We start from the raw sequence: 20,169 nt of genomic DNA on the forward strand, positions 1-20,169 counted from the left end.
CACTATTCTGTACATCAAGACGTGCTCTGTGCTAAATTTTCAGGCATGGAGCAAATGAAGAAATTGGTGGTACAAACAGAAAAAATTCTGAAGCCACATACATTATTCTGCTGCCAGCTGCAACAGTTTTCAATGGAAGTGAACAAATAGTATGGAGATCTTATATATTACTGTGAAGTATGTTGTTTAAGTTAAGGGGCACAAATGGAATGATTTTTTTATTTAAGACACACTACTGTTGAATTTACAAAGGGAAAAGGAGTGCACAAATAAAAATTACAACACCTGGAATAGATTGCAGACCTCTCATTTTAAGTGGCCTTAACTGCACACTGTTTCACAGTAAGACACTGCGAGGAGAGAAACAACTTCTTTCTGATTTGATGGGGATGCATTTAAAAAGAAAATTTGTTGTAGAAGGGACACATTCCTACAACCTTTTTCCAGTTACCTAAGCTCACTGGTGCTAAACAAGACACGAGTTTTGAAGAATTCATTGTGGCCTTGAAAGAATTACAAAGATCATTTCCTAAATGTTTTGAGGACCTGCCAATTTTACATCTGTTCTTGAGACCATTTACTGTTCCAGTTGAAAGCGCCCTGTGTATGTGTAACTTACTGATTTGCTTGGTAATTCTTGTTTTAAAGATTTTAAAACTGTCCAGGACACCTACGCTGCTTTCCTCAGGTAGAAATTTCATGGCTCCATAATAAGGTTGTAAAAGTGCCACAATATTTTGACCAACATATGTAGCTGGAAGACATTTTTTCGATTATGAAACTGAATAATAATTAAGTGGCAAAATCTGTGATACTGTTTGCATCTGTCCCTATGCTGACAGTTTTTACCAGAAAAAAATTATATTATGTCTCTAACGCATTGAAAATAATTAAATAATACTGAAAATTTGTTTTGTTTTTTATCTGTGTTGTTGAGAAGTGTGAAATATGAAACAAAGTCATACATAATGTGACTACATTGCCATTTAAATGTGGCGTGTTCACAGTTTTTCCCTCTTCCCTCTCCTGGCAATAGAAAGCATGGCGTGGCAGTGTGGGAATTGTGCGAGCCAGGCGGAGTGCTATGGCACTTGTGCCAGTGCACGGCTCGTGAGATAATTTCTTGTTCGCCCCTGGTCTAAATAAAGTGTGACCTACTCTGTTAAAGATTATCTCCTAACGAGACAAATTGCCTGAACACATTTCATAATATCAAAGAAGAAAAGCCTGCATTTGGCCATCATGATGTGACTTACCTTCAATGTAGAAATGAATGGGGGCAAATAAAAACTGACTGAGACAGATGCCAATAAAGAGTTCTGCAATAGGAACTGTAGCTACAGTACGCACAGGAATAGCGAGTGAGAGTATGTGTCTGGAGGAGTGAGCATGACACAACACCTATAAAAGTAACAGAATCAGTTTGGATTATCAGCATTGTAAAACTAAAGCCACCATGACTGAAAAGAATCATCTAACACCAGTTGATTCAGTGGCTGGCACACACAAAGCAGAAAAATAAATGTTGCTAAAGGCATACATGCTTTGGATTGTTTGTGTAGTAATATGCTTCTGAGGTAACACATAATTTTGGTGATGGAATTTAAAAGTCATTTTTTTAACACCCATATGAGCTGTTAACGTGAATTCTTTACAGACAAACGGAAAAACTGGTAGAAGCCGACCTCGGGGAAGATCAGTTTCGATTCCATAGAAATGTTGGAACACTTGAGGCAATACTGATCCTACAACTTATCTTAGAAGAAAGATTAAGGAAAGGCAAACCTACGTTTTTAGCATTTGTAGACTTAGAGAAAGCATTTGACAATGTTAATTCGAATACTCTCTTCCCAATTCTGAAGGTGGCAGGCGTCAAATACAGGGAGCAAAAGGCTATTTACAATTTGTACAGAAACCAAATGACAGTTATAAGAGTTGAGGGGCATGAAAGGGAAACAGTGGTTGGCAAGGGAGTAAGACACGGTTGTAGCCCCTCCCCAATGTTATTCAATCTGTATATTGAGCAAGCAGTAAAGGAAACAAAAGAAAAATTCATAGTAGGAATTAAAATCCATGGAGAAGAAATAAAAACTTTGAGATTCGCAAATGACATTGTAATTCTGTCAGAGACAGCAAAGGACCTGGAAGAGCAGCTGAACGGAATGGACAGTGTCTTGAAAGGAGGATATAAGATGAACATCAACAAAAGCAGAACGAGGATAATGGAATGTAGTTGAATTAAGTTGGGTGATGCTGAGGGTATTAGATTAGGAAATGAGACACTTAAAGTAGTAGATGAGTTTTGCTATTTGGGGAGCAAAATAACTGATGATGTTTGAAGCAGGGAGGATATAAAATGTAGACTGGCAATGGCAAGAAAGCGTTTCTGAAGAAGAGAAATTTGTTAACATCGGGTATAGATTTAAGTGTCAGGAAGTCGTTTCTGAAAGTATTTGTATGTGGTGTAGCCATGTATGGAAGTGAAACATGGATGATAAATAGTTTGGACAAGAAGAGAATAGAAGCTTTCTAAATGTGGTGCTACAGAAGAATGCTGAAGATTCTTAATGTGAAAGGAGATACCAAAGACATCACAGACATTCTTAATCATTTCAATAATCTAAATGAGAAAATGAAATTTACAGTGGAACATGAGCAAAATAAAAGTATCAACTTTCTGGACCTAAATATTACAAGACCCAACAACACATGCACATTCAAAATTTATGGGAAAAACACAATGACTGACACTACAATCCCTGCAACCTCATGTCACCCAAATATCCATAAACAGGCAGCATACAGGTCAATGCTGCATAGGGCAACAAAAATACCATTGAACCAAGAAAAGCAACAAGAAATAAACACAGTGAAGAAGATTGCAGTTGCCAATGATTACAATGCTTCCATGGTTGACACAATCTTAGACATAGTGAAGAGAAACCCAGGTACAAACTGCACCACAGGAGAAAAAGAGAAAAACAAATATATATCTAGCATTCCATACATAGGCAATGTATTACAGAAGATTGCAAATATTTTCAAAATCACAAAGTAAAAATTGGGTTTTCTACATCCAATAAACTACACCAAAAACTAATACATAATATAAAGTGTAATCATGATCCATATTCAGACTCTGGAATACACAAGGTAACATGCTAGGAATGCTCCAAGTTCTACGTAGGACAAACAGGCCGAAATATCAACACCAGGTACACAGAGCACATTAGAGCATACACACACAACAAACACACTACATCAGCAATAGCAACACACATACATAATCCAGGATACCCATTTGGAAAAATAGAGCAAAATGTCAAAGTACTCCACCGACTAAATAAAGGACATAAAATGGATTTGCTTGAAGAACTGAAGATATATTCACATTACAGAAAATATGAAGATAAAATATTAAATGAAAAACTTGAAAGTGAATCAGTGAATTTCTTCAGATGTTTTGATAATATACTTAAATAAAAATAGTAAAACATAGAAATAAGCACAATTGTATAATCAATATGAGTAATTCATGAGCCAAATTGTTAAGATAAATAACCTCTGTACAAAAGCATATCATAATCTATGGAAGACCTATAATGTTATCTCTGTGAACTACCTGTAAGAAGATCTTTGTAACTGTTTTGTTTATATAAGATATTTTCGATGAGTAAAGTGTACAACAAGTTGTGTGTGATGTTAAGTGTGTGTGAGACTCTACACAAATAGACCATTAGAAAACTGTAAGTACAAATTGTTCTAAATTTTAACCACTAACCTCACAACAAGAATTGATACCCAACTAAAAATTGCGCTTCTTATGTATTACAGTAAAAGTCAACAAAATGAAGCAGACTCACACACACTGACAACATCAAAAGAAATGGCTTAATACACACACACACACACACACACACACACACACACACACACAAAAACAACGCACTTGAAAATGCGAATTATTTCTAGAAATGCGTCATGCGGTTGGTAAAATAAAGAAAAAATCGTGACTGGTAGCAGAAGATTTATTTATTTATAAACAAACCTATTGACAATGCAGTTCATTTTCTGCTTTGTTTGCATATGGACCAAATGGTACTATAATTATTCTGAGCGGTAATCCTTAGGGAACTAAAGCTGCACTGACTAGTGTTTTCTCCAACAAATTATATCTTTTAAACAATGTTGGCTTTTTTACCAAAATTTACTGACGAATCCTTCTTGGTTATAAGACATTTTATAAGACAAGTAATGGCATTTTCCTAATGCAATGTATCGGCAAGTTCCTGACTTATCTTCAGGCAACTTGACTTTACCTACAGGTAACAAATAGGGAACTTGTCAAAATGTTTCTTCATGACTGTTACCTGGTTGATGTTTCTTCATGACTGTTGCCGGGTTGATAATCCAAGAAGATTACATTAGTAATGGCTTGTTAGATTTATCAAGATTCTTCATTTTCTCAAGATTTGTCATCAGTTTTACTTAGTGTATAGGCTATCTTAACAAAATTCACCCCCCCCCCCCCCTCCCCATGAACTATGGACCTTGCCGTTGGTGGAGAGGCCAGCGTGCCTCAGCAATACAGATAGCCATACTGTAGGTGAAACCACAATGGAGGGGTATCTGTTGAGAGGCCAGACAAACGTGTGGTTTCTGAAGAGGGGCAGCAGCCTTTTCAGTAGTTGCGGGGGCAACAGTCTGGATGAGTGACTGATCTGGCCTTGTAACAATAACCAAAACAGCCTTACTGTGGTGGTACTGCGAATGGCTGAAGGCAACGGGAAACTACAGCCATAATTTTTCACGAGGGCATGCAGCTTTACTGTATGGTTAAATGATGAAGGCTTCCTCTTGGGTAAAATATTCCGGAGGTAAAATAGTCCCCCATTCGGATCTCCAGGCGGGGACTACTCAAGAGGATGTCATTATCAGGAGAAAGAAAACTGGTGTTCCATGGATCGTTGTGTGGAATGTCAGATCCCTTAATTGGGCAGGTAGGTTAGAAAATTTAAAAAGGAAAATGGATAGGTTAAAGTTAGATATAGTGGGAATTAGTGAAGTTAGGTGGCAGAGGGAACAAGACTTTTGGTCAGGTGAATATAGGGTTATAAATACATAATCAAATAGGGGTAATGCTGGAGTAGGTTTAATAATGAATAAAAAAATAGGAGTACAGGTAAGCTACTACAAACAGCATAGTGAACGCATTATTGTGGCCAAGATAGACACGAAGCCCACGTCTACTAAAGTAGTACAAGTCTATATGCCAACTAGCTCTGCAGATGACAAAGAGATTGATGAAATGTTTGATGAGATAAAAGAAATTATTCAGATAGTGAAGGGAAACGAAAATTTAATAATTATGGGTGACTGGAACTCAATAGTAGGAAAAGGAAGAGAAGGAAATGTAGTAGGTGAATATGGAATTGGAATAAGAAATGAAAGAGGAAGCCGCCTGGTAGAATTTTGCACAGAGCATAACTTAATCATAACTAACACTTGGTTTAAGAATCATAAAAGAAGGCTGTACACATGGAAGAAGCCTGGAGATAATGGAAGGAGTCAATAGATTATATAATGGTAAGACAGAGATTTAGGAACCAGATTTTAAATTTTAAGACATTTCCAGGGGCAGATGTGGACTCTGACCACAGTCTATTGGTTATGAACTGTACATTAAAACTGAAGAAGCTGCAATAAGGTGGGAATTTAAGGAGATGGGGCCTGGATAAACTGACTAAACCAGAGGTTGTAGAGAGTTTCAGGGAGAGCTTTAGGGAACGATTGACAAGAATGGGGGAAAGAAATATAGTAGATGAAGAATGGATAGCTTTGAGAGATAAAATAGTGAAGGCAGCAGAGGATCAAGTAAGTAAAAAGATGAGGGTTAATAGAAATCCTTGGGTAACAGAAGAAATATTGAATTTAATTGATGGAAGGAGAAAATATAAAAATGCAGTAAATGAAGCAGGCAAAAAGGAATACAAACATCTCAAAAATGAGATCGACAGGAAGTGCAAAATGGCTAAGCAGGGATGGCTAGAGGACAAATTTAAGGATGTAGAGGCATATATCACGAGGGGTAAGATAGATACTGCCTACAGGAAAATTAAAGCGACCTTTGGAGAAAAGAGTCACTTGTATGAATACCAAAAGCTCAGATGGGGACCCAGTTCTAAGCAATGAAGGGTAAGCAGGAAGGTGGAAGGAGTATATAGAGGGTCTATACAAGGGTGATGTACTTGAGGACAATATTATGGAAATGGAAGAGGATGTAGATGAAGATGAAATGGGAGATATGATACTGCATGAAGAGTTTGACAGAGCACTGAAAGACCTAAGTTGAAACAAGGCCCCAGGAGTAGACAACAATCCATTAGAACTACTGATAGCCTTGGGAGAGCCAGCCCTGACAAAACTCTACCATCTGGTGAGCAAGATGTATGAGATAGGTGAAATACCCTCAGACTTCAAGAAGAATGTAATAATTCCAATCCCAAAGAAAGCAGATGTTGACAGATGTGAAAATAACCAAACTATCAGTTTAGTAAGTCACGGCTGCAAAATACTAACGCAAATTCTTTACAGACGAATGGGAAAACTGGTAGAAGCCGAACTCGGGGATGATCAGTTTCGATTCCGTGGAAATGTTGGAACACGTGAGGCAATACTGACCCTACGAATTATCTTAGAAGATATATTAAGGAAAGGCAAACCTACATTTCTAGCATTTGTAGACTTAGAGGAAGCTTTTGACAATGTTGACTGGAATATTCTCTTTCAAATTCTGAAGGTGGCAGGGATAAAATACAGGGAGCAAAAGGCTACTTAGAATCTGTACAGAAACCAGATGGCAGTTATAAGAGTCGAGGGGCATGAAAGGGAAGCAGTGGTTGGGAAGGCAGTGAGACAGGGTTGTAGCCTATCCCCAATGTTATTCAATCTGTATATTGAGCAGTAAAGGAAACAAAAGAAAAATTTGGAGTAGGTATTAAAATCCATGGAGAAGAAATAAAAACTTTGAGGTTCGCCGATGACATTGTAATTCTGTCAGAGACAGCAAAGGACTTGGAAGAGCAGTTGAATGGAATGGACAGTGTCTTGAAAGGAGGATATAAGATGAACATCAACAAAAGCAAAACGAGGATAATGGAATGTAGTCGAATTAAGTCGGGTGATGCTGAGGGAATTAGATTAGGAAATGACACACTTAAAGTAGTAAAGGAGTGTTGCTATTTGGGGAGCAAAGTAACTGTGATGGTGGAAGTAGAGAGGATATAAAATGTAGACTGGCAATGGCTAGGAAAGTGTTTCTGAAGAGAAATTTGTTAACATTTAGTATAGATATAAATGTCAGGAAGTCATTTCTGAAAGTATTTGTGTGGAGTATAGCCATGTACTGAAGTGAAACATGGACGTTTAAGTCATGTTGAATAGAAGCTTTCGAAATGTGGTGCTACAGAAGAATGCTGAAGATTAGATGGATAGATCATGCAACTAATGAGGAGGTACAGAATAGAATTGGGGAGAAGAGGAGTTCGTGGCACAACTTGACTAGAAGAAGGGATCAATTGGTAGGACATGTTCTGAGGCATCAAGGGATCACCAATTTAGTATTGGAGGGCAGCGTGGAGGGTACACATCATGGAGGGAGACCAAGAGATGAATACTCTAAGCAGATTCAGAAGGATGTAGGTTGCAGTAGTTACTGGGGATGAAGAAGCTTGCACACGATAGAGTAGCATGGAAAGCTGCATCAAACCAGTATCTGGACTGAAGACCACAACAACAACAACAGCAACAACAACAACAATAGCAACAAAAACAACAACAACAACAACAAAAATTCATGTACTGAATTGTAAGGGTGTTGATCCTGCTTGATAGCTATCATGGTTATAATTTATGTAGGATGTAGAGTTTTCAAGTTACTTTAATTTGATGAACAGAGGTCATGTCAACATTTTTTTTCTAAGATGGAGATATGAGGAGCTTTGGTTCCATGATCATGGTTGCCCCCTCTCCCTCTCCCACAGGTCTATTTGAATTTCCTTCACTATAGAGGTGGCCAGGTTTAGTTGACCGTGTATATTTATAAATATATATTGTTTTCAGAGTCTTTCATAGTGGCATGGCTGAATATTCAATGCATCTCTTTGAATAATTTTTGAGGTTTTTACATTATTTTGCTTATAGATATCTAAGTTTCAAGAATTTATTTAAAATTATGTGGTTTTAATACCGAGAAGATCTTTTTCGGTGAAATTTATTCTCCTTATCCTACTCGTTCACTGCACTCACTGTCCTTCAAATTACCTCAGTACTTCACTGTGAACACTCCTTCACCACTAAAAAACACAATTACATACCTGTAACACAACTGCCACTTCCGAATCACGTTTACCAATCAACGATCTGTCATTGATGTTTGCAGATCCACATATTACAGTATTGTCATCTGCAATTAGTAGTTTTGAATGAACATATATCAGTTCAGACACCTGCCAGGAATGAAGGAGGACATTTTTGAGAATACGTTTATGCTCACAGAGAAGAAACTCTGTATAAGTTACAACACACTTATCTCAAATAATGTAAATTCTCACCAAGTCCCCATTCAAGACAGAATGTGTCCGCAGGCCATGGAATGTTATATATTCACTGGGGTCTTCAATACCAGCTTCCTTCAACTTATTTAAAATAGCATCTTTCCCCCTGCAACAGAAAAAAAACTGAGACACTACTTTTCATTCTTGTGTTTCATAATCATGTGCAGTTCTTCCTCTTCCTGCTTTCATCAGTCTGCCACAGGAATTGTACTGTGTTTCACAGGTAGAATGTATACTATGTGATCAAAAGTATGAGGACACCTGGCTGAAAATGACTTAACAAGTTCTTGGTGCCCTCCTTCGGTAAAACTGGAATCAGTACGGTGTTAGCCCATCTTTAGCCTTGATGGCAGCTTCCACTCTTGCAGGCATACGTCCAATAAGATGCTGGAAGGTTTCTTGGGGAATGGCAGCCCATTCTTTACGGAGTGCTGCACTGAGGAGAGGTATCGATGTCAGTCAGTGAGGCCCGGCACAAAGTTGGCGTTCCAAAATATCCCAAAGGTGTTCGTCAGGATTCTGCGCAGGCCAGTCCACTACAGGGATGTTATTGTTCTGTAACAACTCCATCCCAGGCTGTGCGTTATGAACAGGTGCTCGACTGTGTTGAAAACTGCAATCACCATCCCTGAATTGCTCTTCAACAGTGGGAAGCAAGGAGGTGCTTAAAACGTCAATGTAGGCCTGTGCTGTGATAGTTCCACGCACAACAACAAGGGGGTGCAAATCCCCTCCATGAAAAACACGAGCACACCATAACACCACCTCCTCCAAATTTTACTGTTGGCACTACTCACGCTGGCAGATGACATTCACTGGGCATTCACCATACCCACACCCTGCCATCGGATTGCTACATTGTGTACCATGATTTGTCACTCCACACGACATTTTCCCACTGTTCCACCCTCCAATGTTCACACTCCTTACACCAAGTGAGACGCCGTTTGCCATTTACCAGCATAATGTGTGGCTTATGAGCAGCTGCTCGACTATGAAATCCAAGCTTCCTCACATCCTGCCTAACTGTCGTAGTACTTGCAGTGGATCCTGATGCAGTCTGGAATTCCTGAGTCATGATCTGGATAGATGTCTGCTAATTACACATTACGACCCTCTTCAACTGTCTGCGGTCTCTGTCAGTCAACAGACGAGGTCGGCCTGTAAGTTTTTGTGCTGTACGTGTCCCTTCACATTTCCACTTCTCTATGACATCATAAACAGTGGACCTGGGGATGTTTAGGAGTGTGAAAATCTTGCATACATAAGTCTGACCCAAGTGACACCCAATCACGTGACCATGTTTGAAGTCTGAGTTCCACGGAGCACTCCATTCTGCTCTCTCATGATGTCTAATGACTACTGAGGTGCTGATATGGAGTACCTGGCACTAGGTGACAGCACAATGCACCTAATATGAAACACGTATGTTTTTGGGGGTGTCCGGATACATTTGATCACATAGTGTATCTCTGCTTGATCTTACGCAACAACACATTTGGAATATTTAAATAATTAAGAGTTATGATAATAGAAATCTCGAAGTGGAAAAAAATTAGCAAAAACAAAAATACCTCCAGATGAATGACATTTGAAATGTGCACCCACTTACAACATTAAAACTTTGCATTTTTAACTTGGCTACTATACTCTTATGTCCACTGTTTCTCTTTATAGTTTAGTTTTTTATTTGCTTTTACTAATTTTTGTTTTCTTCTCATTATCCCAGTTCTGTGCCCTTAGCCCTTTGTACATTCCCTTTCCATGTTCTGCATCTCTCAGTTTCTTTGTCCTATTTAACTGTCTTCTTTCACTCTGTTCCCTGCCTTTACTCATATTTACTTACTCTTCCAATAGGTGCCTCATCTCCCTCTCCATGCTCTGCGCTGCCTTTCTCTGTACGTCTTCTACTGCATACACTACTGCTATAGCCCTCCAATGACCAATTTGATTCACTGAGCTCACAGCCAATAATTTTCAACATTTCACGTTACCAACAAATGTTACACGGTTCCCCGTATATCAGTCAAAAATGGCAAACAAACATTTACACCTCACCTGTCATTGGCATTGATACACAGAAATCACACAGGTAATTATGAGGGCCACCTGTTAAGTTTTTACAAAAATAATACAAGCAAAAATTTTTTGCATAAACTGTTTTATTGTTTCTGAAAATACCCAACTTTAAAATTCACACACTTTAGCATACATTTGAAACAATTGTGGGAGGTGGGCAGGGTTCAGTCCAATGTTAGTCCCTTAATAACATGGCTTAGAAAAGATCCAACAATTTCTTGAGGTGTTGAAAATAACTGTCCACACAGTTTTTGTTTGACATAAGAACATAAAAAGAAGTCTTCTGGTGATAACTCAGACAATGAGACAGTAATTCGATTTTTCACCCCTCAAATGATCAACTGTTTGATAGCTGTCATTGCCGTGATGATGAAAGATGTGCCGTTTTTGAATTTTTTTCTGACTTTGGTTACTTGTCACAAACAAACTGTTATATATCATTCAGCATTGACACTCAAGCAATTGATTGCTGCTTACTTCTGAGCTCATATGAGTATATCTGTCTTCTGTTATGATGAGTATACAAATTTTTCATTTCCTTGGTTGATTCTCCTCCTTCCACCAACTGGCATGAGCCAGTTTTTGAGCTTCAAACTGTGCAATATGCGCAGAGAACAGATCTTTTTTGATGCATTAAAGATGCAAAACTGAATGTACTGTAGTCTCTGACATGACTAAGAATGCACCTGGCAGTAAGTTACATGCCTAACCTCTTCAGTCACATTGCTCACACCATCCATGATTTTTGCAACAACTGGTTTGTTGTCAATGACATGAAAGCTTGAAAAAGTTGAACAAAGTAATTTGATACACTGTTGTTGAGTTAGTCCCCTACAAGATTGTACAAAAATCATCCTACGGAAACCTTTACATGAAATTTCCAAATTTCTCCACAGCACAGTTTCTTTAAGCACTTATGGTAATTTGGAACAACTTAAAAAGCGATCCTTGTATTATTGAACTGACAGATCTTTCTGCTTATACAAGTTCTGTAGGGACATAGTAGTAAAACTAATGGGAAAGTCATTATTTTTAAAAAGACTGCCAATTCATCAGTTACAATTAAGCAGCTGCTGCTTATTATTGACTGGTTTATATCTTTTAACAATACACAAATAACAGAAAAAATTAGAGGTATTTACATTTTGGAAGAGTAAGAGCCTGTTAACAATGTATGTTGATGGTGATGATTATCGTGGTCTACCACGGAACAGCCATTGTTGAATTTACATAATCAGATTATTTTCAGAAGAAGTGGTTGGTAAAATGTTACACTTAGTATCTGAAACACTATCACCAAGGACTTTGTGGTTCTCACAGTACTGAAACAGTTCAGGTAAATCAGAAAGCTTTTTTACCAGTCTTTTTTCAGATGAGAAGAACAGTGTCTGAAAGACTGAACATCAGGTGAATTTCAATTCACTGCTTCTCTGTAGCACACATGATACTCAACCAAAGCTGGAACACTGGTTTGATGCAGCTCTCCATGTTGGTCTATCATGTGCAAGCCTCTTCCTCTCTGCATAACTACTGCAACCTGCATCCATTCAAACCTGCTTTCAGCAGTCAAGCCTTTATTTCCCTCTACAATATTCAGCCCCTTCACATCCCTCCATTACCAAACTGATGACTCCTTGATGCCTCAGGGTTTGTCCTATCAACCTGAGGTGTCCTATCAACTGATCCCTTCTTTTACTGAAGTTACACCATAAATTTCATTTCTTCCCAATCTTGCCATTAATTATTCTACCTATTTGTTTAATCTTTAGTATTCTTATGTACCATCAAATTTCAAAAGCTTCTATGCTCTCCTTGTCTGAACTGTTCATTGTTCACATTTTAACTTTAGTTATATTTGACATTAATACATTTCTCCTTTTCAGGAATGCTGTCCTTCCCATTAAAAGCCTGCATTTTTAACCTCCTTACTTAAACTGTTGTCAGTTATTTTGCTATGAACAGAAATCTTGTACTGCTTTTTCCATCTCATATTTAATTTATTCAGTATCATCTATTTTAATCAGAATATCCATCATTCTTGTATCACTTTTGTTGAGGCTTATCTTAATAACCCCATTTCAACACACTATTTGTTCTGTTCAACTTATTTGCCAAGTGCTTTGCCACGAGCATAGTGTTGCTAATAGTATGACATTATGCTAATGATATTTTCTCCAAATTTGAATGAACAGTTACAAATTTGGGTGTACAGGGTTGAAAAAGTCTTTTTGTGTTAAATATTACAGGTAGATGTGCAGTACTGATACATACCTTGAAATTGAAGCATAATTCCAGTGGGTGACAGCATGCAGTGCAGTACTTGTAGGGCTCCCAACATCTCCTTCAAAGCCAGGAAGTAGTGGCATGACAACAAAAACTCTGAATACTGCTCTCTGCCTATACATATAAACAAAGAAGTGAAATCACTTGCTTTGCCACCACAACTTGTTCAAAATGCATAGCGCAGTACTAATACATTCTAGCATTAATTGTAAGGAATATATGTAACTATAAAGAGTATATCAACCTCATTACTTCTTCCTCTCGGGGCAGAGGAAGGTGATGTTAATATGGCATTCGTTAAATGAAGGAGTTACCATTGTCAGAGCACCTGTTTAACACCATATCTCAATTATTAACAATAACATAATAATGCCCATGTAGCATTAGTAATGTAAAGCTAAATGAAACCAAATCTTGAATTATGATTAGAAATGCACTGCAAGGGTAGGACAGACACCAGGGACAATGGCGTATTTATTGGTGTAAAGTACTCAATTAAATAAATGAGGTTATTGTAGCTTCCATCAGACAGAAGTTAACTGATTAAAGCAGGAGACAGGAACAGAGATTCACGTGATTTCATGTTAAATGTCCTATCTTACCTTGAGCAGTTACTCAAAGAATGTATTTTTGGCAGTACAATCTTCAATCCCTCACTAACAAACAGATCATAACTTCTTGAGCTAGATAATTCAGGAGGGTATCAGTGAAAAAATGAAAAATGAAATGATCGTATGGCATTGTTGGCTGGGAGGCCCCATGCGGGGAAGTTTGGCTGCCGTATTGCAAGTCCTTTTTAGTTGATGCCACTTCGGCGACTTGTGAGTCAATGATGATGAAGAACACACAACACCCAGTCATCACGAGGCAGAGAAAATCCCTGACCCCGCCGGGAATCGAACCCGGGACCCCGTGCGCGGGAGGTGAGAACGCTACCACAAGACCACGAGCTGTGGACTGGTATCAGTGATAATATGGCTATTACAATATCAGTGGCTACAGGTATTGACAGGAATGATAAGGTAGGATAATATTTTTGCATTGTAAGTGTGACAAGAAACAGTTAACAGATCTTAGGCAGAACCACCCCAAGAGATACATTAAAATATATTTTTAAATAGTGTATTACGGAATTTGAATTATCAGGAAGAATTTAGGACATTTTCTCCACAGATTAAATGATGACTGTCAACTTTTTCAGAACTATTGATACTACACAGATGGTAAATGTCATTTAGTTCCATGTAACAGAGGTTTGAAGGTGTGGCTTCTGTAGAGTATAGCTGTTATAGGCTTCCAGAAGGGGCAGCTAGCTGAGCCTAAGGGAGTCCAAACCAACCTCCACATGATTTTTCACATACTGCTAATTGCAATGAAGGGGATCAACAGAGTGGTTCAACCTTCACTCTCAATTCCCTATCTCTTCATCTATTTAATATGCTTTGATGCATCTTTAACCAATGATTAATATCAAGGTTTTGATAGTGTTAAACATACTTTTATGTTTCTGTCATTGGCAATTTATCCACTGTAGCAAAAGCATGCTAAATTTGTAAGCATCTCACGAGAAAGCACCAGAGCAAAGTAACTTAAGTGTCATCACCTGGCACAAGTTTTGCGAATGGTTACATAAAATAAGGGCATGAAACATTTGTCAATACATTCCATTGCTAGCAACTTCATTGCTTGCTAATGGCTTTTGCTTGATAAAGAGAATTACTTGCACGGTTCTTTTTGCTACATTAGGTGCAGTTAGACTGGTTGGTTGGTTTGTGGGATTGAAAGGACCAGACTACTAGGGCCATTGGTTCCTTTTTCCATGAACTTGAAACACCCACAAAGAATAAGAACAAACAATGGAGATGACAAGAGACAACACATGACAAGAAAGACACAGACAGAGACCAGGAAAAAGGAATTAAAATTACACTGAGTGTGACAGTGGTTGGCCAACCATAGAAACAAAAAAGGAAAAGCCAACCACCAAGATATGCACTAAAAACATCAATGCCAGACTCAACACAAAAAAAGGACAAACACTTAGATCAAGTGATAAAAAACCCCTGCACGAATAATACTCAAAACTAAATCTGCCATCGCAATGTCATCTGATAAAATTGCAGGAAGCATATCAAGCAGTGCAAACGTCTGGCTGAGCTGAGTTAAAAGCGGCCAGTCCAACAAGATGTGGACCACCATCAAAGCTGACCCACAGCGACATGAAGGCGGGTTCTCACGGTGCAATAAATAGCTGTGTGTTATCCAGGTGTGGCCAATGTGCAGCTGGGAGAGGACAACAGAGTCCTTGCGAGAGACCCACAAGGAGGAGCGCCATGCACCGGTAGCCTCCTTGATGGCCCGAAGTTTGTTGGGTGAAGGAAGGGTGCGACATTCTTCACCCCAGGTGCGGAGTGCCTTCTGCCACAAAACTGACCTGAGGTCACTCTCCAAGGCTGGTGCACTGACAGCCTGTTTGGCCAGCGTGTCAACACATTCATTTCCCGGGATGCTGACATGACCCGGGGTCCACGCAAAGACCACAGAGCAGCCGCAACGGGCAAGAGTATGGAGGGACTCCTGGATAGCCATCACCAGATGAGAGTGAGGGAAACACTGGTCGATAGCTCGTAAACCACTCAGGGAGTCACTACAGATAACGAAGGACTCACCTGAGCAGGAGCGGATATACCCTAGGCGCGAGAGATGGTGACCAGCTCGGCAGTGAAAACACTGCAGCCAACCGGCAACGAGTGTCGTTTATAATGACCCTTAAAGTAAGAGCATAACCGACACGACCAGCAACCATCGAACCATCAGTATAGACAATGTTAGAGCCTTGAAATGTGGCAAGGATTGAAAGAAAGTGGTGGCGGAGGGCCTCAGGAGGGACTGAGTCCTTCGGGCCCTGTGCCGAATCGAGCTGAAGGCATGGGCGGAGCACACACGACGGGGGTATATGTAGAGGGGCCCAGAAAAGAGCTGGAAGAGGGAAAACCTCAAGCCCAGAGAGAAGAGCTCTGACGCAAACTGCGATCGAACACCCTGACCAGGGCCGCCATTCCAGAAGATGGATGACCGACTGAGGGAACAGGATAGGTGGGATGCCCGAGCAAGCTACAAACATGTGTAGCGTAAGCGGCCACTAATTGTTGGCGACAGAACCACAATGGAGGGACACCTGCCTCCACAAGTATGCTGTTGACAGGGCTTGTCCGGAAAGCTCCAGTGGTGAGTCGGATCCCGCTTTGAAGGATGGGGTCAAGCAACTGCAACACAGAAGGTGATGCCGAACTGTAAGCCAGGCTCCCGTAATCTAGACGGGACTGAGGAGGGGACCCAGAAGAACAGGAAATGGCAGATTCTGTGGCAGTAACGATGCCGTTGGTGACCGAGTGAACCACTGCATCAATGGCGTCACTGGAAAGAGGCTCAATAGTGGCAATGGAGGTGAACAAGTTCCAGTGAGCCTTATTCATAGCCCATCTGCTGGGGCACCCAGAAGAGTGAAAGATCTGAAAGTGGTCACTACCGCATAAGTCGTCATGCACACTCCATTTGACAGATGGTAATAGGCTAGGGCTGCAGATCGAAAGGTCGATGGCTGAGTATGTGTCATGCACCACACTGAAATGTGTGAAGGCACCAGTATTTTAAAGAGAAAGGTCGAACTGTGCCAATCCTTTTTCAATGTTGCTGCCTCAGCCTGTTAGGTACAGTTAGATGTTCGAGAAGTGTACATTAGGTGGAACTGCCAAAAACATGTATTTTGAAACAAAATAGTTGGCAAGCCTCTCTGGTATTTGGGAATTTGAACACACTCATAAGAGCTACACAGCCTTTCCTAGTGCTGAAACCACAACCCACAACTGATTTCTGGGGAAGAAGGTGAAGTTTCAATAGGTAAAATTCTTGACATGTTTATGCGAAGAAAGATATCAAGATTATGAGGGATCGGAAAGACTCACTTCGGTTCAGCTGCTGCGTCAAAGTTGTTATAAAAGCAAAGAGCAAATAATCACAGATTTTAATGAAGCCAAATTCTTGTTGACAAACTACAGCTGGATTAAGACACCATGAATGTATGGAGAAAAATGCAAGAAGTATTCAATGAGATCAAAAATAAAGCCCTATCTAGCAATCTAGTTAAAGTGGTACCTTCACAGTGCAGATGCACACTACAGGAACTCTTGCAGGAATCAGGTGAATCTATGTGCAACGAGTATAATGGACAGTGTTTGCTAGATGTGTAGTGTGTGACAAGTTCAGAATTTGAGGTCTTATATGACTGAACGAGAGTAGATATTTTGAACTAGGTCCAGCCAAAATATAATTCTTGTTCATTAATTAAAATACTACTGTGATACTGTTTTTGTTTGGTGGTAACTTTATGTTTGGGTTATTCCTGGGGTGACTTGCAGCAATGCAAGGTCTCCTTACTATGCGATTACGTCATCATACAGTGTGTCCTCCAAGTGTGCAAAGCTGTGTGCTGTGCCATGCAGCCCTTGCTGGAGAAGTTCTTTGCCATGGACTTCTCAACAACTACAGTATATATTCGAGATTCAATGTTAAACATTCAGTTAGGTCAGACCTGATGTTGACTCAGCTAGATGATACATTCAAGTTGTCAATTGAAGGTTCCAATGTTTTATGAATTAATGAATTTTAATAAACTAAGGCATTAACTAGTACATGGCTTTTCTGTTAGTAGCTTGAAAGCCATCGCAAGAAGAGTTTTTGGGACTTTGCAGGATTGTCGTCTGAGCAGTGCCGAGGCCTAACTGTAAGAAAACGCACTTCGTCGGTACAAACCCTCACAATACCTTCACTGCGGATGCACACTATGTCCTGAACTCCTATGGGAATAACGTGAAGCAGCGAGCAATGAGGATAATGGACAGTGGATGCTACTTGTGTAGTGCATGACAATTCGAAAATTTGAGTTGGATGAAAACCATGCTAGTACAGTTGAAGCAGTTAAGGCGACCAGGGGAAATCTGGGTTTGAGTCACAGTTTGGTGCAAATTTTCATTTGTCACCATTGTATTTATTTCAATGTCCAATTGTGGCTGACGTCAGAGTTCCACTTACATCATGTATATATGTATATGGTCATAGAATCCAAAATGGTGTCTGTTCTTTTGGACACGTCTGAAAGAACAGACACTACATACGTAATAATAGTGAAAATTGTAGGGGAAATTTCGGTCCTAAATTCTGTCAACAAACTGATCACTGTAATCTCTCCAGTTGTTCAATGATCATATTGGCACTGATACAGAAGGTAACACAAAGGAGGATGAAATACTGAATTGCATCTTCCGAAAATGTTTTATTGAGGAAGACTGTAATATACTTCCTCCTCACAATTGTTGATGAAGAGCAAAGTCATTGGTATCACAGTACGTGGCTGTAAAATAGTAAATCAACTACCAGTGCTGCACGATACAACATGTGACTGATCTTGATGGGACACCTGAACAGTTCTATATAGCTAGTGTAAGGCAAGAACTTGTTCCCCCTATAGCAGCAGTTTATCATAGGAATGACATGTGCCTTTACTAATCAATTGGAATGCTTCACTGCCTTGATAACCTCATTTCAAACAATGTCCTAAATTCAAGACATGCCATGAGACAGATACATATGTCGCAAGACAGATGCACATACATACAGGCCCACAACACTAATTCTAATCTTTTGCAGGATTATGGAAAACTTTTTGGGTTTGAAAGATTACTCTGTAGGAATCAATATAGAATCCACAAATAGCAGTCTTCTGAAACTCAGCTTGCCCTGTTCAGCCACAAGACCCAAAAAAGGGACAGCAGATTAGAGTTCGACACCCTGTCAACAACGAGGTCATTAAGAGATGAAGAACAAGCTCAGATTAGGGAAGGATATTGATGGTACCTTTGTCAAAAGGAACCATCCCGCCATTTGCCTTAAGCACTTTAGGGGATATCATGGGAAACCTTAATCTGAATGGCCAGATGGGGATTTGAACCACTGTCCTCCTGTGTGCAATTCCAGTGTGGTGTACACTGTGCCACCTAGACTGATCATGCAGAAGATCCAACGGCAGTTGATTATGACACTCCGGCTGATGTCTTTACTTTCCATGTGTATTTGGTACAATGATATATTGTTATCTAGTGAACATAAGATGAGCTTACAGAATAGTGAAGCAGGGTTGTTACTCTAGTCAGGACTTTCTAACAGAGACAAGTACGCAAGTCATTTATAACAGAAATGATCATTAAATGCGAAAGCAATTTCATGTGTACCCAAAGAGAGTGTTATAGGGATCATTACTGTTCATGATCTATATAAATGATCTGGTGTGTAACATTAAAGCTATGTGAGGCTGTTTGTGGCTCATGTTGCTCAAATAGTAGGGAAGTTATAGCACCAGAAAATGACACTTCAACCCCAAAAAAATGTAGTAAAAGTCAGGAAGGTCTGTAAGTGTTGCTTGCTTGGTGTAAGGACTGCATGAAAGAGTCAGGAAGACAAATTATTATTTGATTATATGGTTGGCAAATCAGCAGACACATCTGCAATGACCTACAGTGGAGTAATCATGTAAAACTAGTCGCAGTTGAGGGGAATGCTACACAAAGACTCACTTCAAGAATTCTAAGCAAATTTACTTCATCTGTGAAGGAAGTAACATTCAAAATGCTTGTTCGTCGGATTTAGGGATACTGCTTTGCATTCTAGACTCTTGTCAATAGTGTTAATGCAGAGATGGGGGGCAGAACCAAAGAAGAGCAGCAAATTTCACTATGGCATCAATAGTAAGTGTGCCAGTGTCGTAGAGATGATCACCCAACTGCATTGGCTGGTGCTACAGAAGAGCAGTTGTGTGTCAGAGAGGTTTATTTTAAAATTCAAAGCTTTCATGTTACAAGAAGAATTCAATGACATCTATCATCCTTTCATGTGTATCTTATGATGTTAGTGTGATGCTGAAATCAGAGAAATTTGAGTTTTTATGAAGGCTTACTGGAATTCTTTATTCTTGCACACCGGTTGTGAATGAAACAGGAAATGGGGGAAAATGTGGCAGTATATGGTGTATTCTCCACCATACTCCATAAGGTAGTTTGTGGAGTACCTACATATCTCTGTGTGAATATAATTAACATACAAATGCCAAAAATATTATCAACTGATGAGTTGTTATGTA

The 20,169-nt window shown here is 39.5% G+C and overlaps 1 protein-coding gene across 2 annotated transcripts in view; it reads right to left on the minus strand.

The window, feature by feature from the left end:
- Positions 1-20,169, minus strand: part of LOC124788227 (phospholipase D1) — a 180,664-nt gene that overhangs the window by 11,792 nt on the left and 148,703 nt on the right. For both annotated transcript variants that reach the window (XM_047255408.1, XM_047255409.1), the window contains 3 exons: positions 12,966-13,091; positions 8,613-8,721; positions 8,376-8,507 (listed from right to left, as the gene is read on the minus strand). In XM_047255408.1, coding sequence (XP_047111364.1) covers positions 8,376-8,507; positions 8,613-8,721; positions 12,966-13,091 — 367 coding nt within the window. The remainder of the gene's footprint in view (positions 1-8,375; positions 8,508-8,612; positions 8,722-12,965; positions 13,092-20,169) is intronic.

Source organism: Schistocerca piceifrons, chromosome 3 (assembly GCF_021461385.2).
Source record: "Schistocerca piceifrons isolate TAMUIC-IGC-003096 chromosome 3, iqSchPice1.1, whole genome shotgun sequence".
NCBI lineage: Eukaryota > Metazoa > Arthropoda > Insecta > Orthoptera > Acrididae > Schistocerca > Schistocerca piceifrons.